This window comes from Phaenicophaeus curvirostris, chromosome 15, assembly GCF_032191515.1.
Source record: "Phaenicophaeus curvirostris isolate KB17595 chromosome 15, BPBGC_Pcur_1.0, whole genome shotgun sequence".
NCBI lineage: Eukaryota > Metazoa > Chordata > Aves > Cuculiformes > Cuculidae > Phaenicophaeus > Phaenicophaeus curvirostris.
Window position 1 is genome coordinate 4,647,178 of NC_091406.1, and position 21,752 is coordinate 4,668,929.

General features: G+C 41.2%; 2 protein-coding genes across 6 annotated transcripts in view; one reads left to right on the plus strand and one right to left on the minus strand.

Annotated features, from left to right (window-relative positions):
* Positions 1-21,752, plus strand: part of HNRNPAB (heterogeneous nuclear ribonucleoprotein A/B) — a 302,005-nt gene that overhangs the window by 279,769 nt on the left and 484 nt on the right. For 3 of the 5 annotated variants that reach the window (XM_069868939.1, XM_069868938.1, XM_069868943.1), the window contains one exon: positions 17,402-21,737. The exons of the other annotated variants lie outside the window; for them this stretch is intronic. The gene's annotated coding sequence lies outside the window, so the exon portion shown is untranslated. Of the gene's footprint in view, positions 1-17,401; positions 21,738-21,752 lie in introns of those variants that run through there. 5 annotated transcript variants of the gene reach the window in all.
* On the minus strand, positions 1,447-8,403 carry PHYKPL (5-phosphohydroxy-L-lysine phospho-lyase). The gene is made up of 12 exons (XM_069868937.1): positions 8,271-8,403; positions 7,358-7,517; positions 6,673-6,747; positions 5,771-5,858; positions 5,560-5,676; positions 5,262-5,344; positions 4,746-4,971; positions 4,338-4,492; positions 3,768-3,857; positions 3,439-3,569; positions 2,974-3,030; positions 1,447-1,626 (listed from the first exon to the last, which is right to left on the minus strand). The coding sequence occupies exons 1-11, from the start codon at positions 8,323-8,325 to the stop codon at positions 3,014-3,016; spliced, it is 1,197 nt and encodes a 398-aa protein (XP_069725038.1). The 5' UTR covers positions 8,326-8,403; the 3' UTR covers positions 1,447-1,626; positions 2,974-3,013.

A 21,752-nucleotide genomic window follows, 5' to 3' on the forward strand; every position in this document is an offset into this window, starting at 1 on the left:
AGCCTTTTTATGTGTCGGAAAAGGCTAAAAACTTCCACTAAGGTTGTGGGAGGGAAAACAACAAAGCTGCCTCTACAGAGGCAGATTTTTCTCTAGTGACCAGCTAAAAATATGCTCTTTTTTGACTAGTTTACCACTAAAGGCAGTGACTATCGTGTGATTTGCCTGTCTTGCTGCAGAATGGTCCTGGTCTCAGATTTGGCAATTAATAGCAAGTGCTACTGCAAAAGGAAACTTCTGATCTGTGTTGCAATTGTTAATTTGATTTTTACATTTCTTTTAAAGCTAGAATCTGCTAAAATGTTTCTTGTAACAAGTTCTATTTGAAGCAAAGGGGAATCAGAAATGGAATCAAAGACAAGACATAGATGTTACTAAGGACCTTTTCCCTTTTTTAACAAGAGATGCAGCTATTCCTGCAGGGACTATAATATGCTGCTCCCTGCTGACTGTCCTTGAAAAGAAGAACTTGCTGTGCGGTTGTAAGTCTTAAGACTCAAGATAAATGGAAGTCTTGTATACAAAATGCAGCTGATATTAAATGAGTTGACAACGTTACAGCGGAAGTATGTAACCTAATGCTAAACTTGCATGCTAAAAAATTGCAGACCACTGAAACATGAGTACAGTATTTGAAAGTATTACTGTCTCAAGATGTAAAATGGAAATGCTTTGTTCTATTGCATCCTTTTACTTTTTTATGAACCAAGGGGTAGCAGAATATTTTTCTAACAGTTTGCCCCTCCCCCCCAGTGGGAATTTGCGTAGTATCCGGACTGTACTGGTGCAGTATTTCTGGCTGGTGTTAGCAGTAGTTTGTCAGCAGGCTGTTAACATTGGTGCTATTTGGAAGTAGGTTCTCAGGTGATTCTTACTTTGACAGGTGATGTGACCTTAAGCAGAAATTAAGGATACTGAAACTAGAATGCAGAGCTGGCTTTCCCTTTGTTTGCATGAAAAGTTTGTGATACAAAGAACATGTAATTGTGTGGTGAAAGTAAGGCTGGATGCAGAGCTGTTGCCTATGTGGTAATGCGCTCTTAATTTGCATCTTACCTGGATATGTCTTGAGGACAGAATATTTCATGAGAACTGGTTTGGGAACCATGGCCCTTACCTGTCTGTTGCTCATGCATTTTATGTGAAGAATTTGAGAATGAAGTTTTTTGACTTAAGGTGGTCACTGAGACCATTGTTTGGATAGTGTGCTTCTAGGGACCTTGTTATGAAACTGGCTGCAGGACTGTGTCTACTGGCAGCTGGAATTGAGTTTGCATATGTAGCAGTAGGTATAAAATAACTCAGTCATCTTAATTTTTGAAAAGTCACAACCTGGAAGAGCATTAATGTAAAATCTAGTTTATAGTAGCTACTAGAAATATGTTCCTTTATAATCAGTTTTGGATACACTGTTTTAAATAAAAGCCAATTCTACACTTCTGCCAGAGTTGAAGTAAGCTCTTGTAAAATTTATTTCTCTGAAAGCTTTTACTAATTGCAAGATAACTGAAAATAACAGAATCAAAGGTAACTTATCTGGTCTAAGGCATGCTAAGATGAAGATTAAATATACATTACTATAGTAGTCATGTTTCTTTGTAGGAGATCCTGAACATTGTTTGAAACCTGTGGAAAGAAAACAGTGGTGGTTTTTTTTGTAAAAACTTCGTTGAAAGGAAACTGTCATTGCCTTATTTTTGCTTACATTGTGTCATACTAGCCCTGTACTTGGTAAGAGCTTTTTGCGTTCTTGGTTTCTTGTAGAAAATAAAGGAATTTTTATTGCTTAGTTTAGATTGCAGACAAACATGAAATTATTAGGCCTCCAAGTTAAACTGGCACTGAGTAATCTGTTTTCAATATGTAGTACAAACAGCTGTATGTCTTTCCATTAACTTGCTAAATAAACTATTAACATTTTTCTCATGCCTTCTATACTAATATTGCATGGAGTGAAAAGCATGTTTATTAGCTCAGGGACGTAGCATGGTGAATCTGGTATGGTGTTTCAGGCCACCAATGATTGCATTGCTTTGCAGTGGTCCTGTTAGGTATGTTCTGGTCCAGGCACTTAAAGAGTTTTACTGGGCACTTGGTTAAAGATCACCAGGTTGTGTTTTGGTCAGAGTAGGTTGAAATATGAAGTGCATCAAAGGGGGGGCTGTTAGTAAGGGGTTCAACTGTAAGTGTACATGGAGTGTGTGGCAGAACGAATTGCAGTTAGATGTTCTCTCTAGGCTATAGAGGAACCTCAACAGATTGTAAGATTTAAGGCATGGAAGACTTAACAGGATTCAGTCTTACTGATGCCCACAAACTGAGTATATAGGGGCAATTTGGTGCTTAAGCCTGAGATAATGACCATGAACCTGAAGTGAACTTGTGAAGTAGTCAGATTCTCAGGAGAACAGAAGGCAATGCTATTTCAGAAGTCAAATGTTCCATAAAACAGGAGCTATAGTAGTAAAAGTACTGTTTAGAGCTCTTCATAAAGTTGTTGGCATAAGTGGAGGTTTGCAGATGGTGGCATGCAGACTGTACAGTGCTCCTGTCCTTAAAGGCAGTTAAGGGGTTGACTTGCTGAGAAGTAGTTGTCTGTGGACCTAAGGCACTGAGCAGCTAGCAGAAGAGCTATGTTTTTGTCTTGAGGTGAATGCCAAAGGTTAAACCCTATCACTCTTAAAGCTTCCTAGGCAAGCACAGCCTGCTCTAGTGGTAGGCATTTCTGGGACATGTTGGCCCTAGCTTGTAAATGAACACATACAGTGTCACAAGAAGTCAGACTGATCAAAAATACCTGCAAATGCCAGATATGCACAAGTCTGGTCCCTGCTTCTAGACTGCCAGAAATTCCTGCAAACTAATTTCAAGTAAAAGCATCTCTGAGGGAACTTGGTCCTGGCTCTACTGCTAGTGAAGTTAGGTTTAGGACCCTTGGCTTTTAAATAGTAAAAAATTAATATTAATAAATACCTGCTTAGGTGGAACAAGTGGATGTTTTCTGTTGCTTCATTTATTCTTTTTCCATGTCTGCAGAGAGAATAAGTAACAGTAAGTAGATTTAAGACTTTGAGACAAGTTTTAGACTTGTGTAGAAAGCTAAAGTGGCAAATGCACGTGTTTTAGCTGTAAAGAATGAAATTTGGACAGCTTTTACCAGTCCTCCTTGTTTAGATAGGTAAATGCTTCAGCCCCTTCCAGAGCAGTGATTTTAAAAGGCACATGCATCTGTAGACTAAATAGTTAGTCAACTTTTAAATGGAATAACTTAGAAGTAAAGGTTAAACTTGCATTGACTAAGACTAATTCTTTTATGTACTCAGCATCTCTCATCTTGGCTGTATTTCAGCACTTCTGAAAAGCAAGCTATGTGGCTTGGCACTGACTTTTAGGGTAGTCCCAGCAGCCAACCCCCTCTAAGGCAGTTTGGATCTGTACCTGTTAGAAGCTTGTCAATTGTGTCCACAACAAATTTTGCATCCTCCATATTGAAGCATAGTGGGGGCTTGAATTTAAGTACATTTCTTCCTGGCCCATCTGTACTGAGTAGAATATATTCTTCCTTAAGTCTGGAAAGAGCAGTAACAAAGTTATGTTTACCTTTGCATTTAGTTCAGAATAACTTACAGGCATCATGCAGGCTGCCCTGAGGATGCTTTTCTGCACTGACTGGTTTCTTTCTGCTGGTTGCCTGTATCAACTATTGAGTGGCAAGGTTACTTTGCCTGCCTTGCATTCAGTACCTCACGAATGATTGTCGCATGTACCTTGTGACTAGATACTCTGCTTCTGCAGTGGCTGGGGTCCTTTCTGCTTGATCCTTGATTAAGTCCACTCCAATGAATAAGCCAGAACCCCTTTAAAAGAAATAAAAATAGTCAAGTCTGTCAGAAGAAGGAGCTGTGAGTGAAAAACTCTTACTGTGTAAGAATTACCTGATGTTGGGCTGGTGATAGAGAACGTATTGCTGCTCTTAAGAAGTAAGTAGTAATATAGTACAAACTTTTATCTGCTCAGAATGCCAGCATAGGACCTCATGTTAAACATGCTTTCCATCTAGCTCATCAATTCTGTTCTTTGTGCACTTGAAGTAAGAGTTCAAACAGGAAAGTGAGTGCCTTTAGCAACTAATAAATCAATAAAGCAGTACTAGCCTAGAGTGGAAAAATGTCAGGCTTTAGATTAAAGCAAACTGGAGCTTATCAAATGTGCAGCAGGCTGTTGATTTTTGCTGAAAATACAGATTTAATGAACTCCTTCAAACAATCCAACTGAGATGGAGTTATTTGACTGAAACAAACAAAAAGCAGCTAAAAATGTAAATTGGGCACTGATACCTGACATCACCAATGATGGGATGCTTGATTTTCTGCTCATTGAGTAGCTTCATCAAGAAGTTTCCTACTTCCATGGCATGAGCCTGAAGGTGTTCCTTCTCTATCACATCTAACACAGCTAATCCAATGGCACATGAAACGGGGTTCCCTCCAAACTGAGTTCAGAAAAAGAACACACACAGGCAAGAAAGATACCACCTTGTCACTGGAGATGTAGTGTCAGTGATACTAAGAGCATGTTGCCATTTCTATCACATGGAGCCAGTAAATAAAGTAACACACTAGAAATGTGCCAACAATATAAAGAGTAACTGCATGGGTGATAAAGATTAATAAAACATTGCATGATTATCTAATTTTAATACTTTGATCCCAGTAGAGAAGGAGTTTGGTTGACTTTCTACTTACTGTGTTGAAATACTCTACTCCTGTGTCTGCAAATGCTCCTGCAATTTCTTTTGTTGTTGCTACACAGGCAAGGGGGTGCCCATTTCCTATTGGCTTTCCCATTGTGACAATATCAGGTATAAAATCTTCTCCTTGAAGCTGGAATGCCCAAAAGTGCTTGCCAACCCTGCCAAAGCCAACTTGAATTTCATCAGCAATAAACACACCTCCTGCTTTGTGCACATGCCTGTAATGTAACAGATTTTATTGCCTTTAAAGAGGAAATGGAACATAGTATTTACTGCTTAAGAACATGCAGAAAAGCATTACTTTGCAAACTTCCAGGAAGCAAACAGAGGCCCATATTCTAGATCAGCTGCTTAAAAGCAAGTCTGTGTCATACAACATCTACACCCTAATGTGAAGGCAGAGGCCCTTTCCTGCCTATCAAGCTATATACTACAGCAGGCAGAGAAATCATTTCTCTTTAGCAAGCATGTTAAATTTGAAAAGTTAAGGTAATAAATGACCACTTACTCTGCAACCTTCTGAAAATAGCCTGCTGGTGGAATGATTTGACCACCCACACTTGGCAGAGATTCAACAAAAAATGCAGCAATCTGAAACACATGGGACATGTAATGTTTTGAACCCATTACAGAAAGTTGTTAGCAATTAGTTGTTAGCTCTTTGTCATTAGTTGGTTCAAAGATGATGCAGTCTTTGCTTTTTGACAAGTCCATACCACTTAGCTTCAGTAATCCTGAATGGTGTTGACAGTCAGTCATGCTTATTTTGTAAGGCAAGACAAATGAGTGAGGAAATGGTTTTTTACCTTTCTGCCTCTGTTATGTGCTTGCTCAATAATGTTTTTCACTTCATTAGCATAGGCTGTTACTGGATCTTTGTGGTCTTCTCTATAAAGTCCTCTGTATGTGTCTGGAACGGGAGCCTATGCAAAGGAACAGTACCCTGTTATCAGTATATAGTAGATAAGCCTTCATTAAATTGACAAGTAGTTGATAGTTACAGGCTGAAGTACATACCACATGGACCCATTCCTTTTGTCCTTCTAGACTCCTGAATTTATACGGGCTTATGTCAATCAAGGATGTCAGATGTCCATGGTAAGCACTTAAAAAACAATTAGTAGAACTAAACAGTAATTTCTTCAGTATCAAGAGTTCTTGAGGATTAGCATTACTGATAGCTAAAGAGTAGCTAGGCTCTGCCGCCTGGTGGGGATACAGCCCCATTTCAGCTGAGAAAAACTCTGAAATTTCTGTCAGCTTAGTATTGGGATTCTTTTGCACATGTGAATGGAGAGGACACAGAGGAACCTTGTTGCTGGTTTGTCAGAGCCAGTGACCGGAATAACAGGAATATAAGTTATGAGCAGGATTGCAGAACAACTGGAAAGGATGGATGTGTCTAGCCACTTCTGAATATCCTCCAATGATGGAGTTTCTGGGCATCCTGCTCTAATATTTGACCACCTTTGTTGTAAAAGAGTTTTTTTCCCTATGTCTTATCAGAATTCCTCGCATTTCAGCTTAGATCTGTTGTCTTCTATTTCCTGTCCCCATACATCTGCAGGGCTGGCTCCGTCTTTTGTGCTCCTTCCCATCAAATTCCAGTAAGATCTCCCTTTAGCTGCCTCTTTACAGTTGAACGAACCCAATTTTCCTAGCCTTTTCTGTCTCCCTACCCACCGTGGCAGGGCCACTGCTGGCTCCTTTCAGCATGTTAATGTCTGTTGGGTACTGGAGAGCCCAGCCTGGACATGGTTTTCTGGGCTGATCTCACAAATACTGAACAAAGGGTAAAAATTCCTTCCCTCAGCCCCCTGGCTGCATTCTTTCTACTACAACAGGCTTTCAGAGATGCTCTGACCACAGATCGAAACAGCCTTGTACCCCACAGAAGATAAAATTGCCAATATACTTACTGGTCTAAAACTATAACATCCTCATGTTTTGTGTACTGTCGTGCCAATCTGAGGGCAAGATCATTAGCTTCAGACCTACAATTGAAAAGATTGATAAGTGTTTCATTGTGTCTGTCTCAGTTTTGAAATTCTGACCTCCCTTGCAATGCTGTTTGTGTCTGCAGAGAAAGGATCTACTCACAGATCCCTTAATAATCAGCACTCATTAAGTAGGACTGTTCACCAGACTAGCATCCATCTTAAAAAGCTGGAGTACAGAAACTACTTTGGAAATAGTTCTTTTTTTTTTTTTTTTTCAGCTGCCCTGAGCAGAAATATACATTGTTGCATTTAATTTAGCTAAGAGGAGCAATTCTCAGTTCAGAAGACAAGTCAGACCAGAAACTAATAAACTAATACAGTAAATATTTACATTAACTTGCTGTATTCCCAGGCCTTATAAACAGAACAGATCCTCTCTTAAATAAGGAGCTAGCTTTGTTTTTCCTGATGGAGAGCTTGCTAAATATGAACTTTAGAGTTGCTTAAGGTCTAAAAAGACCGTAGTTTCTTTAACAGCCACACTCACAAACACTGTTGGGTTTTTTTTGTTGCTATCTAGTCATCCACACCAGATCTGCTGTTGATAATTTTACTTGTCTGTATAGAACTAGTGAAAACACAGTTTCTAATACACCTCACTTACCCTGAATTCAGAAAATAAAAGATGCATAACTTCTCAGGTAGTGTTTTTGAAAGCCTCTCTGCATAGTCAACCAAGTTGTCATGAAGATAACGAGAATTTGTATTTAACAATTGGTTTTGTTCATGGGCTGCTTTTACTATGTCAGGGTGACAGTGTCCAACTGCAAGAGAATGTGGAGAGTGGTATGAGAGTTCTTCCATGTTACATATGGTGTTTGCTAACAAAAACGTGCTGGCTTAACCCTTAGATTTGTCTGTGTATAGAGTTGCCATCACTGATGATTGCATTTAGTCAGTGAGGCAGTAATGACACTGTTGGCAGAAGACAATTTAAGTGAAAGCTTTCAAGGCATACTGAAAACTTCCTTTTTTGCTCAAAGTTTGGAACTGCCTGTTGCTGTACTTTATAGTTTGTAGTAAATACTGGAAATTGCTAGAACAATGTGTCTAATGTAGACATTCAAATAACTTAGGGGTTTGGGTATGTTCATTTGCTGTGAAATGATCAGTGGCCCTGCTAGGGGAGTAGTGGCAGCACTGACTGGTTAGAGAGCAGTCAAATAGTGAAGGAAACCAGCAGCTACTCCGTAATACACGCCCAGGGTGCCACGCTGAGCAGTGGTCCTGTGACTGTACCCTTAGCAGTAGCTCCTATAAATCCAACTAACTGTCAAGCCATTTGTTAGTCTTACAGTTAGGTATATTCATTCCTAGGAAGACAGAACAGGAAGCGTGTCTGGAAAGCACATTCCTGCACACAGATTCAAACGCAAGCTGTAATTTCCCACACTGTAGGCTTAAGAGATGTTTCTTTGGTCTTTCCAATTAAACAGCCCTTGCCCTGATGCAAGTACTGCTTGTTCCATATTCTGCTTAGGAAAACAAAGTATCAAATAACCTGACTTTTAACTTACCGTGAGCAACGTTGTTTATGCAGTCCAGGTATTTTCTTCCATTCTCATCATACATGTACTGGCCTTTTGCCTTTACGATCTTTACTGGATCATTGGAGAAAAACAGCTTGCAAGAAGAGCTATGGCAAGCATTGGAAAGCAAAATAAATCTTAGTGAACTCTAAAAGTTGCATAGTTAATTCTACTGTTAGTGTTTACAAGTCAGTCAGTTAATTACAAGAAAGGCTTTTCTCCAGTTTGCCAGCACATGCTGTTATTCTGCTGCTGGCCCCTGAAACAGCCCGTGGTGGGGAAAGAACAGGCTTCTGCTCTAAATCCAGTCCAACTTTCAGACTTGCAGGGAACAAACGCACTCCAGCACTGAAAGTCCTTCAATAGGAATCAAACCACAGCATTCAGGGACAGGAGAAGTACCTTTGTAGTTTCACCCACTCTTAACTACGGTTCCTCAGCGCCTGCTCTTTGTGTTCTCAAAACCCTATTTCTTGCCTTTCTTTTGCCTTGTGATTGTTTTTATTCTTGCCAAGATCCTGATTTTCCAGGTAGTGAGACTGTTATGTCTGTATAGAGCTTCCCTAGTCTCAGCTGAAACCTTGAGTGATTGTATAAGGCCTGGGTCTACTTAAATGCACGTTTTGTTTAACTCTAAATAAATGGCTAAGCAAGTAAAACTGACACGTATCTATCTGCCTTAGGAGGAGCTGCAGGATTTGGCTGTGAGGGACAGTGCTAAGTTTCCACGCCTCATTTAGTAAGAGATTGCTTATATAAAAATGAAATAATTTGACCATAAATACAAAATGATTGTTAAATGAAAAAAAAAAACAAAACCCACCAAATAAAAAAACCCCAACAAAACCCAAACAACCCAAAAAGCCAAACCAAAAGAAAAAAAAGAAGATAATGAAACTGCCTCACTCTCCCTCCTCTACAGGAATCCTGTACTTTCTATGTGAGCTGGCAGGAGAATGGTAAAACAGTCAGGAATTTCTGTAACAGTTTCCTGACTGTTCCGTGCTCCAAGAGGTGAGGTCTTTGTTCCCAGCGGCAGGGCCAATCTGCTATAGGAAGATTAAATACTCCAAATGGGGAGCCTTCAGGGTTGGGTAAAGGCACGGCTGTAATTCCAGTGTTTACCGTCAGCCCAGCCTTCTGGCTTTGTAAAAGTGTTTAAAGATAAAAGTAGCCTTGACGGGTTGCTTGTTAGTGTGTGAGGTACAGTGGAAAAGTGTTCTCAACAGTTCAGAGAGTTCAGCTTCCATTCCTGGTGGCAGCGTGCAGGGTGAAGCATCCCTTAGGGGAGCTGAAAAGGAACAAGGGAGGGGAAGTCTAGGAATGTGTCTTTTAATTCATTCCAGCTGCGTGTGCTGTCAGTGCCACCGAGTCTGGGTGCTGAGGGCAGGAAGGTTTTGGGGGAGGAGAGAGCAGGTTTTGCAGGAGCAGAGGCCAAATTTTGCGGATGCAGAGAGCAGGTTTGGTGGGAGCAAAAGGCAAGTTTTGTAGGAGCACAGGGCAGGTTTTGTGGGTGCAGCGAGCAAGGTTCGCAGGAGCAGGGGCCAAGCTTTGTGGGTGCAGAGAGCAGCGTTCGCAGGAGCAGAGGTCGAGCTCTGCGGGTGCAGAGAGCAGGGTTCGCAGGAGCAGGGGCCAAGCTCTGCGGGTGCAGGGGGTCGGTTCGGGGCGGTCCCCGCTCCCGGCCGTTCCTGCGCGGGCGGCGGCTCTTCCCGAGCGCTGTTCCGCTTTAGTCTCTCCCTCCCCCCGCTTAAGAATCGCTCGGTGCCGTCTCCGAGCGCCGCGAATCGGGCTGCCGGCGTGGCGGGCCGAGCGTGCGGGTCGGCCTGGCCCCGAGGCGGCGGCATCCTCCTCCCCCTCCTCCCCCTCCTCCTCCTCCCCCCGCTCCCCCTCCGGCTCTTACCCGATGAGGCGCCGCCGCAGCTCCAGGGTCTGGCGGCGGGAGCGCGCCGCCCGCATGGCCGCTCCGAGGGGCCGCCGCGCCGCCCCCTGCCGGCCGCCCAAGGCACTGCGGGCGGGACTAGCGGCGCCGGCCCCTCCCCGCAGAGCCCCGAAACCCCAGCGCCGAGGCGAGCTGAGGGCAGGGGCCGGGCCGTAACTCCCAGGAGCAGGGATTTCGTGTTGCAGGTCCCGTGGCGCAGAGGGGGAGAGGCTGTGACCGGGGGTGGGGGGGCTCGCAAGGCTGCTGGCAGCTCCAGAGGGAGCTGCACCCCATGGTTTGCAACCACAGGTAGGGATACGGCCCTAATCCTGCTCGGTTACCCAGCATCTCAGTAGTCTCAGCATCTTCGGAGTGCTCTTCGCCATGAGGCACTGACACAGGTTGCCCAGAGAAGCCGTGGCTGCCCATCCCTGGAGGTGTTCAAGGCCAGGTTGGATGGGCCTTGGGCTCCCAATCCAGTGGGAGGTGTCCCTGCCCGTGGCAGGAGGGTTGGGACTAGACGATCTATAAGGTCCCTTCCAACCTGAACTGTTCTATGATTCAGTATTGTAACACAACTCTTTTTCAAAATGCTTGCACATCAAGGCGGTTTCTTTAACAACTGAACATGATTTGAGATGATGGCCTCACTGTTAGTAGTGTCTTAATTGTTAAACAACACATACTTGACTGCTTCAGCAGAAGTTCCCCTGGAGGAGTTTAAGGCACGGGTGGACGAGGTGCTAAGGGACACGGTTTAGTGTTTGATAGGAATGGTTGGACTCGATGATCCGGTGGGTCTCTTCCAACCTGGTTATTCTATGATTCTAATCCAAACTATTTCTGTCGTTGTGCTTCTGTTTGGTGAGGGACAGACAGATAGACCCAACTGCTTCAGAGGTGGGCGTAGAATAGGCAACAGCTAGGATTAAAAGAGGAAACAGTCACTGGATTAGAGTAGTTGTGCCTCTGTTCCTGTTTGAATGGAATTACTTCAAGAAAAATACAATAAAGAACCAGAAGAAGGGATGTGCTGGGATGGGTTGAGTCCTCTGCCAGTGCGGGTGTTGTACCCCATAACTGAGTTCATAAACTTACCATTCTAAAAGATGCCAGATTTTGCTTTTTTTTTTTCCTTTCCAAAGACACATTCCTGTTCTTTTGTTTTAAACTGACAACATTTGTTAAGAAGGCTAAAAAAACAGAGGAGACCCTTTGAAAACTACACACTCGGCAGAGTGTGTTGCTGACTCAATACAGCCACCGATAATTATCTCTAGTTGCAGTCATTTGATAAACATGGGATCAATTTCAATTTTTTGTAATATCGAGAATGCAAATTGCTCTGCACTTAGATTGAACTTAGGACGTTAAACTCCATTGTTGCATAAGAGTCATGTTTTAGGTAACAAAAGACAGCGGAGGAAAAGTTATAAATGGCTGTTAATCTTTATTTGAACTCTTGTCTGGTTAAGATATTTATAATAACAACCCGAACATTTACAGTTTAGAAAGTTTATTCTTGGTTACAAATGCAGAGTTCATTATACATATTCACACAACCATAAAAGCAGTCTGTACAGAGACCGTTTTAAAAATCCAGTCTTTGCTTTTGTTACAGAAAGCGTAAGAAAAAGTACTTTTGGAAGTCTCAAGCTAATATACTGTCCATTACAGCTTTAAACTAGAAATACATGATGCAGTACTAATTAATACCATCTTAACACGTTAAAACAATGGATAAGAAATACTGTTATTAATGCCTTCATTTTTAAAGCAGTTGTTCCCCAAAGAAATGAGTAAATAGAATGCTTTTCACGGCACATACATGATTAAAAATCACAAAAAGTTTGCAAATAGAGATGTTAAGTACATTTTCTGTATTTTTTATATCTATACATATTTCTTATAAAAGGTGATACATTTTACAGAGCTTCAATCAGCTTCGTATAAAATACCATGTAAATACATTCAAAACAAAACTACTTTTTTTCAAGGTGTGCAAAATGCACACACAGACACACCAACAGCCCTTTCTCCTCTGACCAGTCTTACCAAAGTGATGCAACCACTCACATAAATAGGGGACAGTTGTATAACATGGTAGAGGATTAAGTGCTCTCAGCATAATTTCAAAACAAATACGGACAGATAAAGCTCATGTTGGATGTGTTTTCTTAAAGTGAATACAGATAAGTGAGATTTTAATTTAGATCTGAAATACACCAACAGGTATAGTTTCTCAAATGATGCTGTTTCAGAAATGCTAGCGTACACGTCAGTTTGAAAATATTTCTATGTCCAAAGTAACTTAATGCAACAGAACAGGTGGCTTTCAGTGCTGACTGTGGTATTCTGTGCTGAACATTCATCATATTGAGTATTTTTGATTATTTTCTAAGATACGAAAAGAAAGAATCCCAAATAGTAGTGCAAAAAGTTACTGTGTTATGAAATTATCTGTATAACTGCACTCTATAAAACTAGCCAGCAAATACAACAGGAATCCAACTTGCCTTCCAGCTAATTGCAATTTACTACCTCTTCTGCTTAATTTGGAAATGCACTGGGTAACACGGGTGCTTTTGCTTTGCAAAACCTAGTCCTAATTTTGTTATGTAATTGCAGGAAGGCAGGTTCGAGATGCACCTGCTTAATGAAATGAAGTTAACTTTTCAAAGTTCAACGTACAATACAGTGTTTAACAGCATATAAAAAAGCATCAAGTGGTATTAGTTTCATTTACAGCAAAAAGGATTGCAGATACTTGCAACATCTCCATTTTATTTTCTCTCATTAGTATCTACATTATATAAGAAACCACACACAGACACAAAAGTGAGCCGAGCGTTCCATGAAAGTGCCCAACTATGAGAACTTAGCAAATAGGGATTGATTGTTGTCCTGAGACACAGGAAAACCGTGAATGTTAATAATGTATTTCTTACTCTGCTCTGTTGTCAATAATGCCACTTCTTATGCATTGAAAACTCATGTTTCCCAGCTTTCCTGTGGTTTTCCCCCAGGCTCTCTACAGTAATATAGAATGATCCGATCTGTTAAGTTCTTCTCCCATTCATTTCTAAGTGTCAGGTTTTCGGCACTCAGTGGAGCTGGAGATTACACAACAGTTGGACATCCCTGTTGTTGTGCCAGCTTGTGGCACGCAAGCACATGCAAAAGTTGCAGTAGTTCACCTGAGGACGTGAGAATCCTAGGAGTAATTTTTAGCTTATAGATGTAAATGATAAACAAGGAAAACAAAGTTTAGGAAGTGGACTTCTTTTACTTGCTGGTTTGCTTCAGCCTGCAGTAGATTGCCCGAAGTGGAGCTGTGAAGTATTTCAAACTGTACTAATGGCACTGGGACCAGACTAAGCTACAGTGACCAGATGTTCCTCCTGCTCTTTTTTTTTAAAAAAAAAAATAAAGAAATCACTATTGCAAAGGGCTCGCAGGAATATTCTTACATATATGCTGTCCTGCAAGGTTGCCACAGTTGGTATATACCACAATGATTGTCTTGGTAAGCTAAAGTACCTTTGGCCTCTTGAAAGCTATCAAATACGTCACCTCACGTGGCAGATATTCCTGGTTAAACAACTGAAAGGCTGCTGTACTTTTAACACGTCAGCAGATACTTACCAGGTAAAGCTTAGGTGTGTCAAATAAGGTAGAGCAGTGTTGAGGTTTTCCTCCATCCACCCTTGGGCACCTACTGAGGATGCTGGGACCGTCTCTGCTCCCAGCGAACCAAACCCACTGATCTGAATTAGACCAGTATTGCACAGTATTTGTCCAGGACAATTGTTTTAGGAATGCTTTTTAAATTTTTACAATTTTATCATTTGTTGATAATGATATTTTTGCATATCCTAAATATAAATCTGTTGCCTGTAAAGAAAATAATTCAAAGCTTCCCCTCTCTAAAATTTTAAAATGGAAACTTGAATGGTAACCAACTAGATGATAGATTTTATTTGTACAATAATTTTAAATTGTCTGGGCAACAGTGGGGGGATGTGTGGGAGAATCATGAGAGTATTTTGGGTTGGAAGGGACCTTAAGGATCATCTAGTTCCAGCCCCCCTGCTGTGGGAAGAAGTGAGGATATAATGGTATTTCCCAAGAAAGAAGTACCAGATTTAGAATAAATGGTTGAAGTTTCTATCTATTCGCTCCTGATTTACAGATATCTATTCAAAGTGTATAGTTATGCAAAATGTGCACCCATCCATATGTGTGCTGTCAATTAAGGGACAGCATCCTGGCATAGAAGTTGCTGAAAATGTGTTTCTCTCTATTAAAAAAAGATCTCCTCTAGAGGGCAGCATTAAATTAGTATTTCATGACCAGGAAAATCACACTTTAAGACTCCTTTATAATATCTACTGACTATACTGGCTAATAAGGCACAGTTATATTGATCAAGGATGGTTATTTACCATTTCTGGCATCTTAGTATGCTTTACAAATGAGTGAGTTCTTTTGTTCTGGCCCAAGAGTCCACTATGTTTGGCTGATGGCAAAACCATGTACTATGTGTAAGAATTCATAGATTAGTTTTGAGCTGTGGGCACTGCAGACTGAAATCTCAGCACAGTGGGGAGCAGCTGAAAGGGGACACTGAGCTTGCGTGTGTGGGGAAGAAAAGTAAGTGGCCAAATTACAACGTGGGCTTTCTGGCACGTAAGCCATGGTCATCGCAAACATGCTTTTTGCGAAGGGAGGCGTACCAGAACAATCTTAAAACCATGGGCCATTCTACGTGGATTATTTTTCATCATTTCGTAGGATGTCTTGAACTGCTAAAAACTCAATCACGTTTTGCCAGTTGGCTCAAGGATTTCAAATGCTGAATTTATGAAATTGCAGAAGACAAAAGCTCACCTAAATAGTTCATCTATTGGTTTCTTAAAAAGAAAACAAATCAGAAAGTCTCTTATTATTAGAAGAAACAGTCTTATTTTTAAACACACAGGAGAAAAATCCATATAGCAACAAATTTATCACCATTATATATACAGCGAGTGTTAGGAGCAGTGTATACAAGAAAGGCAGCCTCCCCTGTGGGAATAAAGCAGAGCATGTACCATTGTCTTGGATTTTTTTTTTTTGAAAACCTAAAATCCTAATGTATTAACGCTTGGAAATGGTTTCAGTTTGGAGTCAGACCAGGTTTCCTCTGCCACTTGTTTCATAACCCAGAGAAATACTCCTGAACTCACTGGCCAAGCCCTGAGTCCAGCTGTACAACCCTAATTAATCTCATGTGCCCTCATCAGCACAGGCCAAACCATTGGGTCACGCTCTGTCAAGGGGCCTCTTGAGCTGCCAGCAAGCTTTCACCACTGAACTAGAGTTACATACACGGGGTTATTTGGCCCCGTTTCCTTCCCCTCAATGCATTCCCCCAGAAAGCTTTATGGAGAACTCCCTGTGCTCACAGTCGGGTGCAGCATCACCGCTCCTGGAGCACCAGGGCTGACACCACCACAGCGAGAGCAGCTCCAGCGTTAGTCATGTAATGCATGTGCCAGGTCTTGTGGCAAGGTGGTCCTGCCTGCAGAGCTTGGTAGCTGGAACACTTTCTAAGGGTTTTGAGTGAGTTCTTGTGCCCTTAGGACTCAGTTTGAGGATTTTTCTTCCAAAATTGTTCAGGCTACACTATGTTAGAGAAGAGGACGTTGGTAGTAACTTGAAAGATGTTCTTTAGCTACAATTTTAAGTAGAACAAGCCTTAAAGAAAGCTGCTTGTCCTCTGCTCCTGGGCAGCAGGCAGACATGGTTATCTTTTATCATAATGGAAATAGCCATGCTTTCATGGTGGGTTAGATTAGACTAAGGAATTCTGTTTTGTAAACTAGAAAACAAAGACAAAACATAAATTTGTCTGTGCTTCAGATTCCCCTAAGATCAGCAAGTTAAGTGAAGTGTGTTACCCAAAATATTTATTGATGAATCCATGAAGCTAATATACCAAATACTTCAGCGATTCAAGATAAATCCATTGCTCAGTCTTGGATTGACCCACAGCATCAGCAACCTCCCTGTCAATCCTCTTTATTGCTACTGACATCTAGTGGAAACATTTAGCTGCATTTCTGAATTCCTCAAACCAGAAAACAGAAAAGAGAGGTTTCCTTAGGAAAAAAATGCATCATGCGTTGTGCAAGGCTGAGATGATTACTGAATTTTGAATGAGACTGCCAGTACTACCTAGAGGTAAAATTTATCTTCATGAGCTATTTGCAAACTCAAAGTATTCAAAAAAGACCCACATAAACATTTTCATATGGAAGAAAATAATCAACTGATTAGGCATGACTTTGCTGAGCAAAGCACATCTTCTTTTACACTCTTCCCAATAAGATCACGACTGTTCTGAAACAATTTATCATTGACCAACCTACTCTTCTAAATACGCGTGTGTGGAAAGCACATGGAAATCTGAACAGATTTCCTCCAACACAGCCTGTGGATTTATATGATACTATTGATGAGGAGCACTGAATTCAGAATGCAAAGGCCAAATGCACTGATCTCAGTCTTGCCCAGGGATCTGTACCTCGATCTGTTACCAGGAGTTGTGCTTTCCACAGGCCTCTACTGGCTGGTTAGTTCCTTGTAGCTGAAGTGGCACTAGGCTCTGTATACAGCAGGATCTGTACCTGCTACCATTCCTGATGGAAATGACAGTGGCAGAAATCCAGAGATGCTGTTGCACACAAGCTCCAACCTCTGCGTGTGCGGTAAATCAGATGTTCTGAGCGTACCAGCCTTGCTGTGGGTGCATGGATGGATCTCCTGTGTATGTGCTGGACTTGCTGTACTTGGATGCAGAATAAACCAGTGCAGAGAGGGGAATTTCCAAAGGTGATCACCAAAAGGTTTGGCATCTGAGGTGGTAGTGCTGATGAGTATGGATACCAGCCACAGTCCTGTGCTAAGAAGATAATTCTAGCCTCCTTCCTTGACTGCCACGGAAACACTGTGAGCGGTCAGACTGTGCCTTGTGGACGGGGAAGTACAACTGTGGTTAAGAGATTTACCAAAATGAACTCTCTTCCTCTGGTACAAACAAATGTCTCGGGTTCTGTGGCAGCAGAGGCTCTGTGTTGGGAGGGGGACAGCTGCCGTGCAGAGCGATTAGAGCAATAGGTAAAGCACTATTCTGGTATTCTGTATCAATGTTTTGCAGGCCTGGCAGTGGTCACAGTTGATGCCTACAAGCACTGGATATTCCACAAGTTGAAGACGGAATACTGACTTGTTTACCTGAAGATAATAAGACTTCGGGGTATTTCCTCAGAGAAAATATAAATTTTAATATAATTTCATAAGCTTCGGAGGTTAGCTTGTCTTGTAGCTTCAGTGATATCAAACTTCTTCAAGTAGGAGCTAGATAGAAAGCTGTTTAGTTTTTGCCAGCGTATGTAAAACAAGACTTTTCTATCTGCATTGTAGATTGTTTGTGGACACTTCCAGATTCTTGTGCTTTCTGCAGTCATTCTGGGGACTGAACTCTCATTGATATTGATAGAAGTTCCATGAACAGGACACGTGCAGGAATTTAAACGTAGAAGCCCACAGTGTGGTTTGGAGTAGAGAATTGCTTTTAGTTCAGAGATGACTGGGGGAGATGGGAAGAGCAACTGTACATTAAGGGAACAATTACAGATCTTCTTCCCAGTGACATCAATGAGAGATTTGCCTTCAACCTTCCACAGAAGAAGATTTTTAGCTTTAATTTGGGACAGCAGAGGGTGTTTTTTAAAAGCACTAAAAACCAGTGGGAGCACGTTCAGCTGCTCCATATGCCTTTAAAAAACCCTACACCAAAAGTGATAGCTAACAACCTGAAATGGAAGTAAATAAAATGCATTTTCATTGCTGTTTTGAGTTACATAATTCTTGTTTCTTGATTTGTTAGTCGATCTGAATTTATATGGATTTAATCTGTATGGTGACCAAGAAAACGGTCATTAACTGGTGAAGATACAAAGTATAGCAAGCAATGTGAAGGTGTAGACCCTAAGCAGCTAACAAAGACAGGTAACAAAAGTTCACTGCCTACAGCTGTAAGTCTTTTGTGTCCACATCTACCAAGCTAGATGGCCATTTCAGCATTTACCAGCAGATAACAGATACTCCCAGCTGAAAAAAGGATAAGCTCAAGGAAAACTAGGACCCAAGTCACAGAACTCACAGGCATCAATCAAATGTCACTCTACCTGCGTGGAGCACTGAGCATGTTCCTACTGTTCTGCAGAATATTGGAGCAAGAACTACCTTAGCGCTAAGTCAGCTTGTACAGGGCAGTTGGCCCTCTTCATGTCCTCTCTGGCAATAGCTGCTGTCAGAAATGCAGTGGAACAAGGATCTAACAAAGAGTTCAGATCTACTCAATGCACCAAAAATTACTCCTTTCTGTATTCTCTAGGAACAAGGCCACAAGGAGCCCTTACATCATCCAGTTTGATATTGTGATCAGGCTCCTAATTTCACCCAAGACTCCTACACAGAGCCTAGCAACTATGAGTTAAAATATTACCTCCAGAAATTATCTGTTAAATTGAAAAGGCATTATAGTGATGGGGTTTACATCACTGGTCTGGTTAGGATTAACCAGTCTCACCGTTTTAAAATCCATGGTTTACTTTATTTGATTTTGTGTAGTTTCAGTTCCACACGTTGGATGGATATTTGTACATCATTCTCTGTTCAATTTAAAAACTTGTTAATATAAACATCTCCTCCCTGTAAAGGAATCTGATTGCCTCTTGATTTTCATTGTAAGCTTGTCTGTAAACCATTTTCTTCCTCCCTGAAGTAATTTTTTATGTCTTTTTACTGCACAATCTCTGTTTTTTTTCAACATATTTGAAAATATTAACAGTGGAATAGTTTGCAAATTTTTAATTGATCTCACTTAATGCGATATGCAGATACCGAAATCGCAATCCTCCCTTTATTCATTATCCTGCTTTGCATGGGATGTGCCCTAGACGAGAGAATTTAGAGAGAGACTGAAGAGGGGAGAGAGGGAGGAGGACAAGAGGAGTGTGCAGAGTTAGAGTTTACAAATAAAACCATGTAAACCAAGAAAAATCAAACACAAGTAAGCCCTACAAACCAAGACAATTAAGTATTCCAAACTTCCAAGTTTTGGGAACCCCAACAGCAACATTCTGTGCTCAGTTGTTCAAGAAAAGACTTCAGCTGAGCCCTCCCTGTCCTACAGCTCTGCACTAAAAGTATTACTACGTTTTGTGTTTTGAAATCTTGCAGTGCAGGTGTGTTGGGGCATTTGGGTTCCACAGCAACAGAATGCTTGCACATCTTCAGCCACAGACCCAGAGGGTGTTTTTTTTTCTTGAGAAAAAAAAAGCTTTTTTTGATAGCAGTGTAACTATCCACAGGTAGCCAAGGTTGTTCTGCCTAGCCAAAAAAGTGCCATTTCCATCACGTCAACAGCAGGTAGCAGTGAATGGAGCTTGGCTTTGTTTACTCTGCAAGTTGCAAATCCTCTCGTTTGACCCGATGGTAAAACAGCATCTTCTTCCATTTCAGGGCTGCATCCTTTTTTTATTCTTTGTTTTCAGCCAGTTTTTTTCACCCTTTTAACGTGTATGTGCAATGCAAACACAGAGTTGAGAGCCAAATTAGAATAGGGATTTCTCCCTCCTCCATGCGATAAGGCACACAGGCAACACGCTGTCTCAGTACCGTTAGTTCACACAGCAACATTAGCAGTGAATACTGTTCATTCCCAGCCTCGATCTTTGATACGTTTATCAAATCCTGGTGTTATCATGCGTATTGTATGGGTTTGGGAACTTTACAATATTTTCAAAGTCCATAAATGACAGAATCCAGTATAAAAAAAGGTCAATATATTACTGTCAAAAGGTTTTTTTTCCTTTTTTTATACAAAAATTAAAAAGATCAAAATATATCACAGTATTTACATATTGTGCTTCATGCTTAGAGATCACTGAAAAAGAACACACAGACAAACATTTTAATCAAAAGAGAAATGTTCCATTCATTACACTTACTAATAGTCTTGTTAATATTCTAAGGACTGGCATTCAGATTTCTTTTAATGTTAAGAGTGCATCCAAAAGACTTACCACAGAATTAAACACTTCTATATGCTAAGGGCGTGCTTGCATTCTAAGGGAGGGTTTGCAGCCAGTTAGTAACATGCTTGCTGTTAATTCCAACTGTGTCCACATACTACATGATTGAAACTGGGTTAGCGATTCCACTCAGCTTCAGTGTCACACCCTTGTTGGAGAATGAGGTTAAGCACCCTCCTACAAGTCTCGATGAGAGATCAGTTTGTGGAGGGACACATCACTCCTCATTCTCCTAGGCTGCCTATAGCACTTAAACCCACTGGCTGTTCTGGGTGCGTGAGACCCTACAAATTACCTGGCCATGTGCACCCTGATTCGAGCACCGAAGAAGAACCGTGGCTTTGGATTTTAATTACAATAGCAGAAAAGTCTTTGTTTGGAAATAAATATTTTGTAACTCGGTGACAAAGAGGGAACCCTCTGTAAAAGTCTCCATTAGAGGGTACGGTCTAAGTCACCTGAGCGCATTTTATGGAGTGTGCAGTCAGTGCACGAGTGGTTCCAAAACCAGCTGGACCAGGATGGAAGCCTGGTCAGATTGAGCCTGGAAAAAGGCGTTGCTACTGGCAATATTATTAAGCATGATTTTTCGTACGCAGCAAGATTTTGGAGTGGTGTTCCTAGCACCAGTGTACAGCTGTGGGAAACAAGACCTGAAGCTAGATGGAATCCTCCTCTTCCAAGCCATGGCACTATGTCTGCCAGGGGTGTAACCTGTTGCTTAAAGGAAGTGCACTACAAATAATCACCGTGCGGCAGACAAAATTACTCAGGAACTGCTCAAGGCTATACAATTATTATTATTACTGTACCTTATGCCAACATCCTGCTACTGGCAGTCCGTCTGGTCCCTGCAAAATTGAATTCACAGATGTAATTTCTGTTGACAGTGACTTGTCAGACCCAAAAACCTGGTGTTCGGTCCTCACAACAACAGGTTTAGCAGCATCGTTAATTACGATGCAAAACCCATTTACTATATATGCACAAAAATGTATATGCAGGTAATGTAATCCATGTGTCACACACAACACAAAACTGAATGCACACAACACAAAATCAATGCACCCTAGGTAAAAAAATATTTACACTTTTGTTGAAACAAAAAAGAAAATGTGAACGAACATAAAAATTTGGAACTGTAGTGAGTTAACTTTAGAATCTGCTTTATGAGGTAATGTTTTTTGCAGTCAGACATATATGTGGAAAGCATGATGTGGAAACTTATTTTTTGTTAGTATGTGCTTTTCAGTTTGGGGGCGGTGATATGGGGTTTTTTCCCCTGGATGATGCCCTAAATTGTGTTAAATTTAATCCTGCAGTACTTAGTTTCTTTAAGAAATCCTGAGTTGCTGAACTGATTAAAATTGGATGAGTTTTGGACTGTGTAAAGGGAGTGAAAACATT

Excerpts from the sequence above, each read along its gene's own strand:
- PHYKPL (XM_069868937.1), bottom strand. The coding sequence starts at position 8,325 with ATGTATGATGAGAATGGAAGAAAATACCTGGACTGCATAAACAACGTT. Across the intron at positions 5,677-5,770 it reads AAAAGGAATGGGTCCATGTG|GCTCCCGTTCCAGACACATA; the intron begins GTATGTACTTCA and ends TCCTTTGCATAG. Across the intron at positions 4,493-4,745 it reads GAGTAGAGTATTTCAACACA|TTTGGAGGGAACCCCGTTTC; the intron begins GTAAGTAGAAAG and ends TTCTGAACTCAG.